Below are 16,411 nucleotides of genomic sequence, written 5' to 3' on the forward strand. Positions count from 1 at the left end.
TCGGGCACCCACCCTCGGCCGAGCCGCAGCCCGCCCGTCCCGTCCCGTCCCCGTCGGGAGAGCGGAGTACTCAAGCGCCCGCTGAGGGACCTCAGCCGAGCTCCGCGCTGCTTCACACCTAAGGCACTCCTAGGCGGAGTTACAAATTCCAATTTTAATCAACTTATTACTACAGGAATGCGCATCCACTTCTTCCCTCTGGGGATCCTACTCGAGAGGGGCGCCGGGGGCTCTGCCCAGCGCGGCTGTGGAGAGCCGGGGCGCGGGCACCCTCAGCGGCTCGGCCTCCCCTCAGCGCCCCGTTCCCCTCACGGCGTGAGGAGCAGGGAAGGCGGGACCGAGGGGGCCGCGCTGTCAGGGGGAAACTTTCCAGCGACACGCTGTCCCCAGGTTGGATCGGAGATCCTCCGCAGAAAACCCGAAGCTCCCCACAGCCCTGGTGAAGGATTCTGCGAACCGCTCCCCGCCGAAGACCCCCCGCCCGGCGGAGCGCAGAGGAGGGACAAAATGGCGCCGCGATTCAAACGCTGCGCGCTGCGTGCCGGCGGGGGGGCGGCGGGGGGGCGGTGTCCCGGCGGGGTTCACTGCGCCTGCGCCCGGAGTTGCAAGATGGCGGACAGTGCGGAACTAAAGGTAAAGCGCAGCTTCAATTCCCTTCGCGATGCCCCTCGCTGCCGCGCTCGGGGCCGCTGGGGCTGTGCTCCCCCCGGCGCCGGGGGCGAGCCGAGCCGCTGCCGGTGCGCCGCGGCGCCCTGCGGCGCTGTCTCGCCGGGGTGGCTGCGGCGGCTGCGGCGGCGCCCCGCCGGCAGCGGGGGCTGAGGGACGGAGCGGGGCGGGGAGCGGAGCTGTCCTCCCCTCGCTTCTTGCCCGACCGCTCTCCACCGGGCAGCCCCCTCCCGCCGGGCCGGGGAGCGGCGGGGAAGGCTCCCCTCAGCGCCGGCGGAGAGGGCCGTTGGGCTCGGGCCGGGCCGTCGTAGGGGTGAGGGCGGCGTCAACGACGACGGCGGCGGCCGGGGGAGCCCCCGGGAGTTGCCGGCGTTGGGCAGCGCAGTTCGGCCGCCCGCGGAACGGGGGACGGTTCTCCGGGCTCCCCGCAAAGTTTCCAGGGGACTCCCGGCAGCGGCGCCGGGCGGGGAGGGAGCCCTGAGGAACGGCTCTGCCCGCCGTTGACAGGCGGCCGGCTCCGAACGAGCGCCCTCCCCGCCCGGCGCAGGGGAGGGGGGGCGGACACCGCCGGGGGAGCCCCGCTTGCCTCGCCCCGCTTCCTCCCCCCCCCCTCCCGGTAAATAAATCACGTCACAAACAGATGTTGCGGAGTTAGGAGATGTTAAGCTTGCGGCCGTCCCTGTCGTCCTGCGAAACGCACCGAAACCTGGTGCTCTGAAGCCCCCTCGGGCGGGGGGTGTCCCGGGGGGCGGCCGAGGTGGGACCCTGCCCGGGCTGGAGGAGAGGGAGCGACTCCGCGTACCGCCTGCCATCGGTTGTTTGGAGGAGGAGGAGGAGTGGTGGAATAGAGGGGTGGCGGGGTGTCTGTGCTGTGTGCCCCAAAAAAAAAAAAAAAAAAAAAAAAAAATCCGACAAAAAAGACCCCCCAAAATCTTTCCAGTCACTCTGACAAGGTGTGTAGGTGTGCGAACTCTGCCTCATGCAGCCGGCAGCGTGTTTAAAAGTTTCTGAATTTCGTCGCAGTTGTCATAGGGTCGTTATTCTTCAGGACGGCTTCTCTCTCTTGTGAACTTTACAGTTAATACAGTGAAAGACACAAATCAGAAGTATATTAAATGCATAACATAAACTACGGAGTATTTAAAGTATGTCTAGGAAAATATTTTGTTTTTCCCTAGAGTTTTGGTAGGTCTCAGGTTTCTGTGTATCAGGGTTTCTTGTGCTTTCATTTTCAGATGCTTAAAGACCTGTCAGGGTGTAAAGAAGTATAAAATCTTGTGTGTGTGTTCCAACTTAGTTTTTGGGGTCTGCCTGGTCAGGACAAATAGATCCTCCATTAAATCCTCTGCTGCTCTTTGGCTTTTTGGCTATCTTGCAGAGTATATTGTTTGAGCTGAGTTGCCCCCAAGCTGCCTTCTTTTTTTTTTTTTTTTTTTTTTCCAAATTGTGCTTCCCACATGATGAGATAAAGGGTCAAGATGTGATTCCAGTGTTAAACTTTTGTTAATCTTAGCGTGGCAAATGGAGTGGTGTGTTTGTGTGTTTTGGTAGCCGACTCCTTTAAGAGTTTTTGGTGCACAGTAGCTGGCTTGAGTTTGTGTGATGCCTTTATAAACAAGACTGACTCAAACGGGGTGAAAATAGGCAAGAGCATAGGGAATAAAGTTTGTTGGTTTTTTTTTTTTTCCTCCGATGTATGTTAAGATGGTGGGATGGTGGTCAAGGACAGTGCTGAAATGCATGATTTTACTATGAAAAAATCGGCAGTTTATTGATCTTAGGAGCTTTGAAACCTGAACCCTCTTGTCCATCGCAGAGCCTCCGGGCTCCGGGTACGTATACATGTGTTGGAGTGCGGTTGGTCTGCAGAAGCGTAGCGTAGAGGCCTCTCCTTTCCTCTTTCTCTGCAGCTTTACAGGTGAAGCTTTTGTAGAAGTGTTTGTGCCTGCTTGTCATCCTGGGCTTCCTTATTGATCTCTTTCTGAAACCTGCTTCTTGAAAACCAGTAGAGAGAAATTATGATTTTTTTTTTTCTTTTTTTAAAGTACTGTTGCAACCTCAGGGATCTGAAGGGTAAATGTCAAACTGACTAGTTTATTTTCTATTTCACTTTGCTGCTGAGGATACGGTAGTAGTACTTGCAAGCTGGGACTGTAGGATCGTAGAACTGAGTTCTGTGAAAAGTTGTTCGTTTTTTTTTTTTTGTTTTTTTTTTTTTTGCAGCTATGGCAGCTTGGCAGTTTACATAAGAAAAAAATAGTTACTTTGAAGACTTTGATACATTTTTTTTTTTTTTTTTAGGCTGTACAAAGAAAAAGAGGTGTGTGGGTGTGGCCCCTCTGTCAGGAAGGAGAGGGAAAGACAAGTGGGCATAAAATTTCTGCTTAGAGTTGTAGCTGTCACATAATTGTTTTTTTAAAAGTCATGCAGCTCAGTTATTAGGTACTAGATGAGGTGAGTGCTCCTTGGAAAAATGTGGCTAATGGAAGGCCGTTCTATCATAGTTGGGTGCAGCGGGTATTTTTAAGCAGGAGCACACCCCCAGAAGATGTGCTTTTAAATTCTTTCTTTTTTTGAAAGTTGAAAGGAGACATAACTAAGGGAGGGTTTGTGATGAAGAATGAATGGTGAATTCCTCTCATTATTTTAATTTTCTTAGGTAAAATCTTATCATGTTTCTCCTCTGACTAATTAGCAAATGGCATTGATTTCAGAATTTGTGATCTTTAAAAACCAAAAGCAAATGTAATAGTTGCACAGTAACTCACTTGCCTTGCCAGATAAAGTTTGTCAGAAAAACTTAGTCAGGTTTCTAAAACTTTCTTGCTGTCCTGTGTAAAGAACTGTGGGGGTACACGTGGGTAATGCACATACATGTAAATTGAGGAATGTGATATGATGGGTGGTATTGCCAAATGCACAAAGGAAAATTAAAGATCTTACTTCCTCCAGAAAAACAGTGGTCATTCTTACTTGCTGTAATTTTTCACAGAGTTCTAAATCATGAAACAGTGCTTCCTGTAATGTATTTTCTTACCATGATCAAGAGTATTTCAGTCTCTTGCCCCATTTGAGAATGTTTGTCCTATTGGAAAAAAAAAATAATCAGATAAGATCAAACATACTTTGCAGAACTCAGACTTGTAATGTTACTGAGTTCTCTGGTACTCTCGAAGGTATGGAGGAATCGAACCAATATGTTTTCATTTCTGTTGATGAAACAAGGTAACTGAAAAGTCTGTTCTTCTGTGGATTACCTCCCTAACTCTATAGGCTGGGGCATATGTGAATTTTCCTGATCTTAATTACTATTCCTGTATAATTGCATACAGACTCTAATTTATCTCAAGGTAAAGCTCTTTCTAATTGGAAGGAGTATACTTGAGTGATTAAATCTTTCCTTCAATATTTCTTACATCTCTTTAAATTGGTTATTAGATTGTTGTGATCTTTGCCTTCTACTCAAGTCTTTTGGAAATCATTACACAGTTTGCAATAATCAATTCAATTATACATGGATCAAAGAATGAAAAAGAAAAGCTTATGTTCTAGTATTGTCATTCTTGATACTGTCCTAAGAAGCTGGTTTGGAAAGCACATGCTGGGAGGTTTTCTCCTTTGTTCTCTCTCCTTTTAAGAAAGTGCCTTTGGGGATTGAAGAGATCCCTGGTGTGTTTCTTGTTAGACACAATTTATACTTTAAAAAAAAAACCCCAAAACTGAGCCAAGAGTTTGAATGAAAATTCATAATAGCATTTCCACACAATGGTGATGAAAACAAACCATTTAAAAAAATATTCAGCTGGGAAATACCCCTCCCCTAAATACAGTGAAGTAGGTTTTTGAGGGGGAAAGGGTAGTAGCCCGGCTTCCAGGTGGTGGTGGTAATAGTGACAAATGGATTTCTGGTATGGAAATGCAGTTGTGTTAAATTGCATCGTCAATGCTAATAAGTGTAAGCTACCTATTTCAGTGTTCAATTAGAATTTTACTCTTCTGTGTTATGAGCTATTTTTGCTTAATCCTTTTATAAGTTGCTGGGGTTGTGTGTTTCTGTGATTAAAGTCAATATAATCCACTTTTCGTTGTTATCTGAGTCCACGGATTATGTTATTTTCATGCCTGTAATTTGGTGTATGTCAGTATAATTGTATTCTTAACTGTATTTTGGTCTAGGTATCTTTTTTGAGCTTTTGGTCTCCCGACACTGCAATTGCAGATATCAGTTGAATAAAATTGGCAGCTGTGTAGCACTGCTTAACTGTCAAAGCCCCAATCTACAATGCTTCTTTATTGCCTGTAAAAAACAGATTGCATGTTGTGTACATGTAAATATAGTGCCAGCACAGTTCTAGTGTAAGTCCCTCATGAATGTTAGGAGCCATCCTGGGAGTATCTGTAGGCCCATGCAAGTGAAATTCTTATTCATTGCCACTTGTAAGAAGGAAGGGCAGTATAAGAACCACTGGTTCACAGTAGTTATTTTTAATGGATTTACAGTTCATTTATCTTTTGGTTATAAAGGTATTTAGAAATTACAGTTAAAAGGCTTAGAAGCTAAGAAGCGGGTAGAAGATGCATCTTATCTAGCTTTATTCCTTGAGAAGAAAAGTGTTACCCTAGGGAGGGGAAGGGCTCAGGACTGCTTGGCCATTGATAAGAATGTTTATGGATCAGACACAGAAGACAAATATTTAAAAGCATCCCATGAAGCAGGGTGTAGACAGTTAAGATATCTTCAGATACTGAAGTTATTTGTAGGGATGTGGATGACTGGTATGGTTTATACTCTGACCTGCATTCATATAGAGCACAAAGATAAGTACAGACTTGTCACTAATGTGTTTGGCACGGTGGATTTTAGTTCCGGTAATCTGTTCTCGTAGAAGTCGACATCTGATCGTTTTTCTCTTTAGTGCCATTATAATGAAAAACAAAACAGAACTTCCAAACACTTGAGACTTGAGTGCTCCCTGTAATTGTTCTGAGATACCCCCAGCCCTCTCCGTTCCTCCGAGTGCCTAGCTGCGGCATTTCTCTGAAGCATCTCTTGTAATCCTTGTTGATTGTAGTAATGCTTATGAACGGGTTCGGAGCTGAACCCCAGGGTTAGTCAGCTGGTGGGCTCCATCAACGTGGGGTTCGTTGGTCTCTGCTGAAACTTTTGAATTTGAAGTAATAGTACCTTTCTTGCTGTGAATAAATGTTTTGAAAGGGTTACTTTGTGGGACCTTAGGATCACCCAGTGTCCCAGAGGATTCGTGGCTGGGAAATGGATTGGATCTCTTGCAGCTTTTCTCTTACATGGTGATATTGATGTTTGGCCCTTTGGCTCTACAAGCAAAGGATTCTACCTACAAACCTTAAGTTGTCTCAGAAATGTCTGTTTACTTTTGCTGCTGTGCTTCCACTTTAGAAGCTTTTGCTTTGATGAAGGATGTTACAGGTGCCCTTCTAATGGAAGACTCTGCTTTATCGCCCTCCCTAAAAAGTAGTAAAAGCCTTCTGAAAGCCACAATTTCAGTGAAGAATGCAAACATGGTTTTTATGTTAAAAACTTCTTGGTATATACCTTGTGTGTCTTTTGCAGTCCAGCTGCCTCAGCTTGTGCCATCCCCTGTACGTAGGAACTTCATCTCTGGTTAACACACAAATGTGCCTGCGAGAATCACAGAGAAATGTTTGTCCTGTTCTTAAGGGGGAGAAAAGGGGAAATGTATTGTTTGGTGACTGCTGTGACGCATGCTTGGGCAGCTGAATTTTGGAATCCTCTTGCTTAAGCTCAGGTATTGATTGTCTCATTGCTCTGTCGCTATTTCAGCTTTGTGTAGACCAATAAAAGCTAGGAGTGTTGGTTTGGGCTTTTTAAAATGAAGATGATTGGATTTTATGATGCAAAAATTGCATGTAGTACCTTCAGCGGTAGTCTGTTCATGAAAATAAATGCCTTTCGTAAAAGCAGACTCTTTTGCTAGTTAAAGGGAGGTGAGCAGAAGAAAGGAGCTCCAGTACCTTACAAAAGGGTTGTTATTTCTGTAATTTTACTCAACACTATCAAAGCCATTTTGAACAGCTAGTCACTGCCGTAAAATGTGGCTATTTCAAAGTAAATTAGAAGCTTTGGGGCTACAACAAAAAGTAGAAGATGTTAAACCTTTGAAAGTAAGAATATATGGAGTTGAGGATGGGGATGGGAGATGCTGGTTTATCTAGCCTTGTTCTGATCTTCCAAATTTTCAGTAGCAGTCAGATCCAAATTAAACCAGGTAATATTATATTATTATTCTCTGTGTGCTGCGGTACAGACCTTTCTGTTGTCATTTATTTTCTTACTGTTTTCCTGAGACTTCTCTGTCTGTTGTAGCTGTATTGATCCAGGAGCTTGTCATCAATTTGCTTAATCTTATTCTCCTATTGGGATTATGGATGGCTATAGATGTACTGCCATGTGTCTGCTGTTATATTCTGTCCCTTAGCATATACTGGAGGGATACCAGAGTGCTCTGTAAGCAAGCACTGCATTCCAAGACAGGGGAAGAGTAGGAATTAGCAGAAGGTGGGTATTGTGGGCCTTGTCTAGAATACTTGAAACAAAGACATGAAAAGCTAGTATACAATTAGACCAAAGGTCAACCTAAGCTTGACCTTTATGTCTATAGGAGATTATATACAAAAGATTTATGTAGGAAGTGGCATAATAATTAATGGAGAAGGAAAAGGAGCCTTTTAAAGCCATTGCTTGGTAAGGATAGAGTCGTAGGCTCTGCAGCAGAGCAAAGACTTTGTGGGTATGCTAAAGTTTATTCAGCATCGAGGACAGAAAAATAAGTGTTGTTCACTTTATGTGCATCACTGAAGATTGCTCTGTAGTGAACTTCCCTTGTTTTGTTTAGAAAATGGTAATGAGCTTTCTGGATACATGCTAATAAACATGTATGAGTTCTGCCTCCTCTCTGGTTCTGCCAGGACTAGCGTGGGCTGTAGGTAATGCTTCGGTTGCAAGTTTCCATCCCAGAAGTATGTCTAACAGCAGGAGAGAGTAAGAAAGGGAGAGTTTCAATCTCTACCTTGCTTTGGGGCTGACACACAGCCCACAACTTTTGCAGAATAGTAAGTTGTGAAGCATCCCCTCTGTAGATATTTTCTTGCCGATGACTTGCATGTTGCACTAAGAGTGCTTTTTCCCCAGTTTCCAGCCCAGAGACGATTTGTCGTGCTAAATTCTTCAAACCAAGAGTTCAGTAGGACTCTCCTATTAGCTTTTCTTGCTGTATTTTCAGTGTGACACCTAGTTGCTCCCTTGGTCCTGACCGTAGATTATTTGGTAATTTTGGTTGGAAGGGACCTTGGGAAATTTCCAGTCCAACCTCCTGCTCAAAGCAGGATTAGCTATGAGGTTAGTACAGGTCACTCAGGACTTTATCCAGTCTGGTCTTTAAAACCTCCAAGGATGGAGGCTGCTCAACATCTGTGGGTAGCATCTTCCACTGCTTAACTGTTCTTATGGTGAAAACAGTTTTGTGTTTTTTATATCCAGCCTGAACCTCTTATTTCAGCTTGTGCCTGTTGTCTCACATCCTTCTGCTGCGTACCTCTCTGAAGATCAGTATTGTGGCTTTAGCTTTCCATACTGTTCAGCTCTATTGAGCAGCTGTAGGATCTGTCATCTGCAACGTTTTCAGGGGTGTGGTTTGCAATAGGATGCCTTAGGTCCATCAGATTTCAGCCTTGGCCCTCTTGACCATGTTCTTGAGGCTCACAAAGGGGAGCAGATTGGCAGCTGACCCAAAAAGCAGAGTTTAGCAAAATAATTTATCCCTAGTTGCTTGTGGGATTAAAATTGGCTCTGTGTATCTCTGCAGAACAACTGGTAGTCCTGAGAGCCACTTCATTGGTCGAGTCTCATCTTAGTCCTTCTGCGTATTTGTGGTCTGATCAGTGTAGCAGACCATGCAAGGTTCCTCCATGGTTGTTTCATGTGTGACAGTGCTGTGTAAACAGGTAGCTTACTTTTGCTGTCCAGCCCTATGAAGAAATTTACTGTCCCTTAAAGTGGGACAGTCGGTTAAGAATCATTCAGAGCTGAAACTAACTTCTTACTCTCCTTCATTTACAGTCTTCTGCAAGATGTTCCTCCTGCCCTCTTTGTAGAGCAGAGTCTGGACTTAATAAGGCTGCTCTGTTCAGCTTTTCAATTGAAAACATGATTAGTTAGCATGCAAAATAGAATATAGGATGGAAATAGCAGTGAACATAGTTTTGCTTGGCAATTTAGTGTAGGTGCAGCCCACTTAGTTTTTAAAAAAGCAGATATAAGCATAGGCCAAATACAACAGGGATAATGTGTTTTGTTCAGGTAAAATCTGTAATCTGAGCTGCAGGAACGTGTCTTAAAAGTTGTGTGGATGAGAATGTTTTCTGATACATTCATTCCTCATATTGTTTCTTGAGACTCCCTTGACAAAATGATCTCACTTTTGTGCAGATGTATCTTGTTTCCCTGGTGCAAAATAAGAGTCTTTGAAACAGTCCAAGTATTTGTGTGGATTTTCAGCTTGTTGAAAAGTCTGTTAGAGACAGCTCTACTTGGGCTATCTATGGAGTTGTTAGTACACCTATAAATATATTGCAACAAAATGAAAAAATGTAGGAACTTCAGCAGTGGTACGGCGGTTCTTTTTCATAGGTTCCATGTTGATTTAGCAGTATCTCATCAGTGAATCTGCTGAGGCCACTTGATGGCAGGGCTTCAATTTTTTTTTTTAATCAAGAGTCAGAACTGTTGTCGGTTTGAGTTACCAGTATTTTAGATAATATTTTTCTAAAGGGTGTACACCCAGGTTTTTGTTCGGTTAATTTCCACTTTTACCTCTTTGGTGTTAAAATTTGACTCTTTCAGTTGAGAAGTAATATTTTTATTAGAGGCTCTTGACAATGTCGCTTGGGTTTCTGAGGAAATGGCTAAAAATAAACACGTGTTATAAACTGAATCTTAAGACTGTAAAAGTAGCTTTACTGGTTCAGACCTAGGGTCCATCTGTCCTGGTATTGTCTCCTACAGTTTCCAGAACTGAGTGCATAGGGAAAAGTGAAAACAGGACAAAATATGAGAAATAACTGTCACCTCCCTGCAATTTTCTCCTGGACTCCAGCTATTTTTCAGCTCAGTCCTCTGAACCCGATGGGGGCTAGCTGGACAAGCCATAATAAATCTATTTTCCAAGTGCCTGTCCAGGTTCCTCTTGAACCTATATAAACTTCTTTTGCTCACAGAATTTTGCTAGGGATTTCTGCTGTTGTGCTGCTTGCTACCCGAGGACCCTTCGCATTTTATGTTGAGCCTGGTTGCAGCCAACTTCATCCACTCCTCACTATATTGTGTAATGAAGTCTGGACAGCTGATCCCTGTCCACTCTCCTTGTGCTGTTCATGGTTTTATAGAGTGCTATCATATCTATCCCTAAATTCTCTGTTTTCCAGGTTCAAAAATCTTAGCTTTTGCCATTACTTAATTCGGAGAATCATGCTGGACTTCTGTCATCCTTCTGTGAAACTTTCAACTTCCAATCGATATATTTTTTAATTTTTTTTTTTAAAGGTGAGACCACCAAAACCACACACACTTTGAGATCTGGGTGGACTGGGGATCTATATAATGTATATAAAGATTTTTCATTTGCTCTCTGTTCCTTTTTTAATGATTTCTAACAATGATTTGTGTGTTTGACTGCTACTGAGCTGATGTTTTCTTATGTCTGTTTATCTTGGGCCCGGGAGGGTGCTCTAGTGTGGTAAAGGTCATCCCAGAGCCCATCACTTCATAGGTAAAGCTAGGGCTGTCTGCTCTGCTTTTCCCCACAGGCATTGCTTTACATTTATTTACATTGAATTGCTCTGTCACTGAGGTCTTTCAGTGATTCTTTAGTTTGCTTTTGTCCTTACAACCACATTATATCTCAAACTTTTCACCCCACTGATCACTTAATTTTTTAGGTTGTTAACGAATAGGTTAAGCTACATGTGCCAGCACAGGCCCTTGCAGAACTCCACGCATGACCTTCCTCTATTGTTTGGCCTTGGAACAACTCGGACACGTTGGTAATAGAAGAACTTTGAATAGCAAGCTAAGGATCTATAGCCTGCTTTTTTTTTTAAATATTACTAATACTGTAAGAATACCCAGTTTGTGTGTGCAACTGGATTTTCATAGTTTCCTTTGACCTGTACTATTCTGTTGTTTTTAAACATATGTAGAACTCTGAGGTGGTGCCAAGCTATTTTAAGGGGAAGCAGAGATGTGTTGAAACTTGTTTCTGATGTTCAGTTAACTAGAAAAGTTTTTATAAATGTGCCTTTGTTTTTCAGAGTACATTCACATATCTTAGTGAAAAGCTTGAGCTAAATATTAGTTGATTAACCGCTTTGACTCCTTCGTTCCTTGGGTCTGTGCATGACTGATGTCTTGATGCCTCAATTTTTTGTTTTCCCCCAATAGTGGGCTGTCCTTTGCTTTTGACATAGAGGCTGAGCAAGGCTGTGAAGTGATATGATGCTTACAACATCCTTACCTGGAAGTAGAAGCTGTATGTTATCTAGTGAGTGTACCAGGAGGCAAAAGGGTAAAGACACTTCATACTGAAATGCTGGGCTGAAACCCAGAAACTGCTTCATTTTGTCATGAGATCCTAAATAAGCTTTTTTTTTTTCCTTCTCCCCCTGTGCCTTTGGCCCATATACGTTAAAAGGGAGGCAGAGGATAAATTCATGAACATGTGAGAGTCATTCAACTGACATTAATGAGCTGCAAAAGGCTTGTATATATGTAAATTCCTGTTCAGAGTGGGATTTGGATGAGTGCGGTTAATGAGGTGGGGCAATAGTTTGGTCTGTAAAGATGAAAAGGAGCAGTGACTGCAGCAGCATCCTCCCTCTGTCCGGTGAGTGGGGTGGGAGTTCAGGGGGAGGCAGCTTACCGCAGGGTAAGAAAAGTAAGGGAGTGTTTGTATCTGCAGTCAGTACTGCAGAAACACTGCACATTTTCTGTTTTCACTTGGTCAGGATTTTCATGGAAGTTTTGACTTTGCTATCAAAGTTTTCTTAGGCAGCTCTTTCAGTTCTGGTTGTTCTTGTGGCTGAAGCCAAGTTAAATGCAGTATCATTTTTGGAGTTTACTTGCAATAGTTTTCATGTATTTTAAATCATAGGTGTGGCTGAAACTTGGCTTATAAAAACCTTCATTCCATCAAGCAGTTTGTTTCCATGCAGGGCAGGGGTTATTGTGTGAATGAATAGATTAATTGAATTCAGTCTTACTTTGATTATAAGAAAAATACAGTGCTCGAAGGATGAGGTGGCAGGGAGGGGGGACAGTGTGTCAGATTGATGGCACTGGGAAATGAAATACCTCTCCTCCCCCTGAGCAAGCGTCCTTAGTATCTCTCCTTAACACACACCAGTGTGACTGGGAAAGAAATGTTTCTATAGGCCTTCTCTGTGCTATATGTGGGCCAGGAAAATATTGCATAAAGAATGTAGTCTTAGCTTTCTAATGCACTCTTGAATGTTTTGTCCTGGGATTAATCATTGCAAGTTAATGGGTTCTTAAGCACTGCATGCTTGTCTTTGAGCCTATAGGTAACATGATGCAGCTAAAAAGTAAAACTACAGTTTTCTGGTGCAGATCATGCTGGAAGGTGTAAGGACAGAGTAGCCAAAATTCTGAGGGGTGAAGTAGGATTTTTGGGGTTAGGATCAGCTTTGTCAGGAGTCTAGGCCTTGACTAAGATGCATCTTCTCAGTCTGTCTCTGGCCGCATGTTGTCATTTGAAACTGTTTTCTTTATCCTCTTTTGAATGCTGAAGAAAAGCAGGAAGGTCTGCTTCCTCTCCTATTATTCCATCATCTTTTTGCATTTTTACATAGTGGGAAGAAACCAGTTGTTGTGGGTGATATGAAAAACTGAGCTTCCTGCTTTCCCTTTCTTTGTCCCCATGCCTCTTTTAGATGTCTTCCCCAGGATACACATTCAGGGTTTGGCACCGCTGCTGCCCCATTGCTCTGTTTCCAAGCTGCGCTGCTACTTGGAATGAAATCAGTGTGATTCTTGACAGTCTTACTGATGCTTTAGTGTCGTGAGTAGCAGCCAAAGAAGTCATCCATGTCTCATTAACTTGACTGACCCAGGATCCTGAATCCGTCTCGGTGGGAACTAGGTTGAGTACTGACATAGTAGGATTTTTGAAATGGGAGATGAGCTTCTGACTGCCAGTATTTTCACTTGGGTTTGGACAAGTGACACACGAGAGTGTTTTCTTTAACCAGCTACTGATTTCTCCTCAATAATAATAATTTTATTTTTGCACTTCAAAATTGATCTGTCTTAATATGTGATGTAAATACTAATTTTATGTCATGTTGTTGCATGTAATGCATAATTACATTTTTTTTAATGCATCTGTACAGTTAGGAATAAATTAGCCTTTCATGTCCATTTAGCTGTTCTATAAATAGTCAGACTTATAATTTGTGTTTCCTATTGTGCTGTGACAGACAATAGCTCTTCAGAGTTTGAAAAACTGACTTTTCTTGAATTTCTGGGTGGCCACATGTGGTTCACGCATAATTTCTTGCTAACACTTGCTGTTATGTGGCTACTCTCTATTCTGGATAACTTGTTGAGAGAGAAAATGAGCTAGGATAGATAAGAGTGATTTTACTAGGTGGTATTCTGATCTGGTTGCATAGTGCTGTGTGTTCCTAGGGTAGTCATATTCTAGCGATGAACCATTCCCAGATTGATGCTCTCCTGTCCACCTCTGCCCACGTTTCCAAGCTTTACAGTGTATATTATATAATTTTTTGCCATTTTGGAATGTAGGACCAGATATGTCATACATCTTGTTTGTAGTTCTTGATTCCCTTCTTTGGCTTCTCCTTCAGTTTTGAAAAATACTCTTATCCACAGAATCTGAGGTTAGAAGGGACCTCCCAAGGTTGTCTAGCCTACTAGTTCCCTGCAAATCTGCTTATTTGGCCGTAGTTGCATTAAGAACTGTCTGCAGTGATGCCCAAGTTCCTCTCCTGAACCATCAGCTACGTAATGAGAAAAACACATGAGAAATCTAGTTTTTGCTCCACTTTTATCTACTTTGTGTTTGGTAACTTTGAATTTTGTGTGCAGTTCTCTTAACTTGATGAAAGTGGTCATGGACTAGAAGAGTCACGTAAACATGTGAATGCTATTTCTTGGTCTTGCTTTTAGGCTGATGCCTAAAAACCTGGACCTGTTGGTTTACAGGCAGATGCTTCTATAAGATATAAAGGGGTAATAATTCTTCTTAGACCAACTGATATGCTTGAAAAATATTTCAGATGTGCAAGTTCTTTCTCTCAATATAATAAAAAGTATTACTTTCCATCAGCCATTGCCTCTCTTACATCCTTTTGTTTATGGCCACTGCACTATTGATGGATAAAATATGGGAAGCAGAGAAGTGGCTCCCAGATAGATGGTGGTTTAAGCAAAACAAGAAAATATTCAATAGCTAAGGAACAGAGAAAGTAGTTCTGTTTTGGTCTCCAGCAAACATCTAAGACAAGATTTTTCTGGGAAGCACTAGGGCTAAGCAAGCAGAGTGAAAAGAACTTGAGTCATCTGTTTCAGCAGTAAGTAGAGGAAAGGCAAGAGAATAGGTGGCTCCTTCTGAAAGAGGAGGAAAACTTGAGCAGAGATGCTTGTCTTGCCTGTGCTCTATGAAGACTTAGAAAAAATGCAGTAAAGGAAGGATTATGAAGAGCTTCACTAGAAATGCTTGAAATCAATACCTCATCAAAGTAGAGGCCAATTTACAGTAATCTGTGCCATGACAATGTTGATGTATGAAACTTGGGGCTTCCCTCGGTTTCATGCTGTGTTAGGCAATCTCTGCAGACCTGGTGAGAAGATACTTGATTTGTGTGGTGCATCTTACCTAGTACTCTGAGGAACTGTAATGTAAAAGGAAATTTTCTTAGTATTGCTCAAGCTTTTAATTGATCTTGATGACTTACTGCTATATGACTACTTAAAAAGAAGCATGTAGTATGGCTTCCTTATGTAATTTCTATACATGAAGTTGAAGACCTTATGAAATAAAGTATGTGCAGAATGACTAGCTTTTATTTATTTTTTTTTGAGACTATACAGATGCCACTATGATTGTTTGATGGAATATTTTTTTCAGCTTATTGACACGGTGGGAACTTTTGGCTCTCGCTTATTTCTGCAATTACAATTAAGACTAATTGTTAGTAGCAATAAATTATTATTATTATTGGTAGACCAGTATTAGAAGGGAATAGGGTATTTGGCCAGTGTGTTTCATAGATATTTATTGTCAGCAGATTAATTTCATTTGTGTTCCATTTATTCCTTTGAAAAGGGAAAACTTTTCGTTATAAATTATTGAGTATTTCCCATACCTGATGTTTTATCTGATCTCTTAATTTTCCTGTTCTTCTCCCTTCCTTCTGCCTTTCTTTCCTCCCCAGTCTTTGTTCTAGATGTTATTAACTATTGTTGCAGTCTTTTGTAAGTTCCAGTGGTTATAGATAAAAGCACTATCAAGCATTCTGGTGCATCTTGTGAGACGGTGTATGAACAAAGGTACATGGTATCCAGTGACAAGGCTGATGGCAGCTGTGGCCCTGAATTTGGCTGTTTCTGTCCTTAGCTCTGTGGACAGATCCTGCTTGCATGATGGAGCTCAGCGCCTCAGAATCGCTCTTTTTAGGTATAATTCACAAAGCCTGGGAATACATTTTTCAGAACAGAACTTTGTGAGACAGGTTGCTTCAAAATCCAAAAGAAAATACTAATTTTATCATGTGCTATTTTGACTTTAATATTTTTTTTTATAGTGAGACTTGTGAACAAATAACTCCAGTCTTCTAGTTTTCCTCCTCTCAGGGTATTAACATAGCACTTGGTTACTTTTAAGGGAAATGAGATTCAATTATATACTGGCTTCAGCCTCCCGTTCAGTTCTTTGCAAGTCAGTATCCAAATTTAATATGATTGTTAATTAAAAGTTTCTGAAATTCCAGAATGATAGTCAATGATGATGTAGTCTGTCTCCTGTGCTGCATCCTAGACAATGGGACAAGTGAGGGGGGGGAAAAAGTTGATAGATTATCTAGAAGTGTTTTGGGTATATTTGACTGTATAATTTCATATCCTGGAGTGTTATCTCATTAGAAGCTAATTAAGTAGCAAAAGTTTGTTTATTTATAGTGGACAACTAACTCTTCAGCATTTGTTGGTAACTTACGACATGTGGAGAACAGGTCACTTTGTAGTTCTGTAATGTACAGAAAAAAAGGTGTTTTTTTAAAATCTTGGAGGAAAACTTGCATCTATTATGGTAATAATTTGTTTTAATCAAGTGATGCTTAAGTTGGCTAACACGCAGTGTCTGATGCAGTAGAGATTTAAATAACTGTTGCAAGCAAACGTCAACACTGAATGTAAGAATGTAGGTCTTGAAATTGTTGGATGTCTTGCTGTTAAGAGGTTCTGTAAGCTGCTCACGGAAGCTGCCTCTTTATCCATATTGCAATGTGAGTACATTCATTGAATTCCAGGTACATTCTTCTCCAGCTTTCCTTCAAAATTGACTTCCAAAAGCTACATGTGCTTCATGCAGGTATTTTAGATATTTAAAAAGTAACTAGAGCTTCATTCTCTAGTGTTCAGCTGAAAAATAAT

The 16,411-nt window shown here is 42.2% G+C and overlaps 1 protein-coding gene across 1 annotated transcript in view; it reads left to right on the top strand.

The window, feature by feature from the left end:
* Positions 1-507: 507 nt before the first annotated feature.
* The window catches only part of PIAS1 (protein inhibitor of activated STAT 1), a gene marked incomplete at its 5' end in the record, with an annotated part of 66,636 nt that continues 50,732 nt past the window's right edge, over positions 508-16,411 (top strand). Inside the window, one exon of the mRNA XM_082488509.1 lies at positions 508-633. Within this exon, the coding sequence (XP_082344635.1) occupies positions 508-633 (126 nt within the window). The remainder of the gene's footprint in view (positions 634-16,411) is intronic.

This window comes from Vanellus vanellus (assembly GCF_965231255.1).
Source record: "Vanellus vanellus genome assembly, chromosome: 11".
Taxonomy (NCBI): domain Eukaryota; kingdom Metazoa; phylum Chordata; class Aves; order Charadriiformes; family Charadriidae; genus Vanellus; species Vanellus vanellus.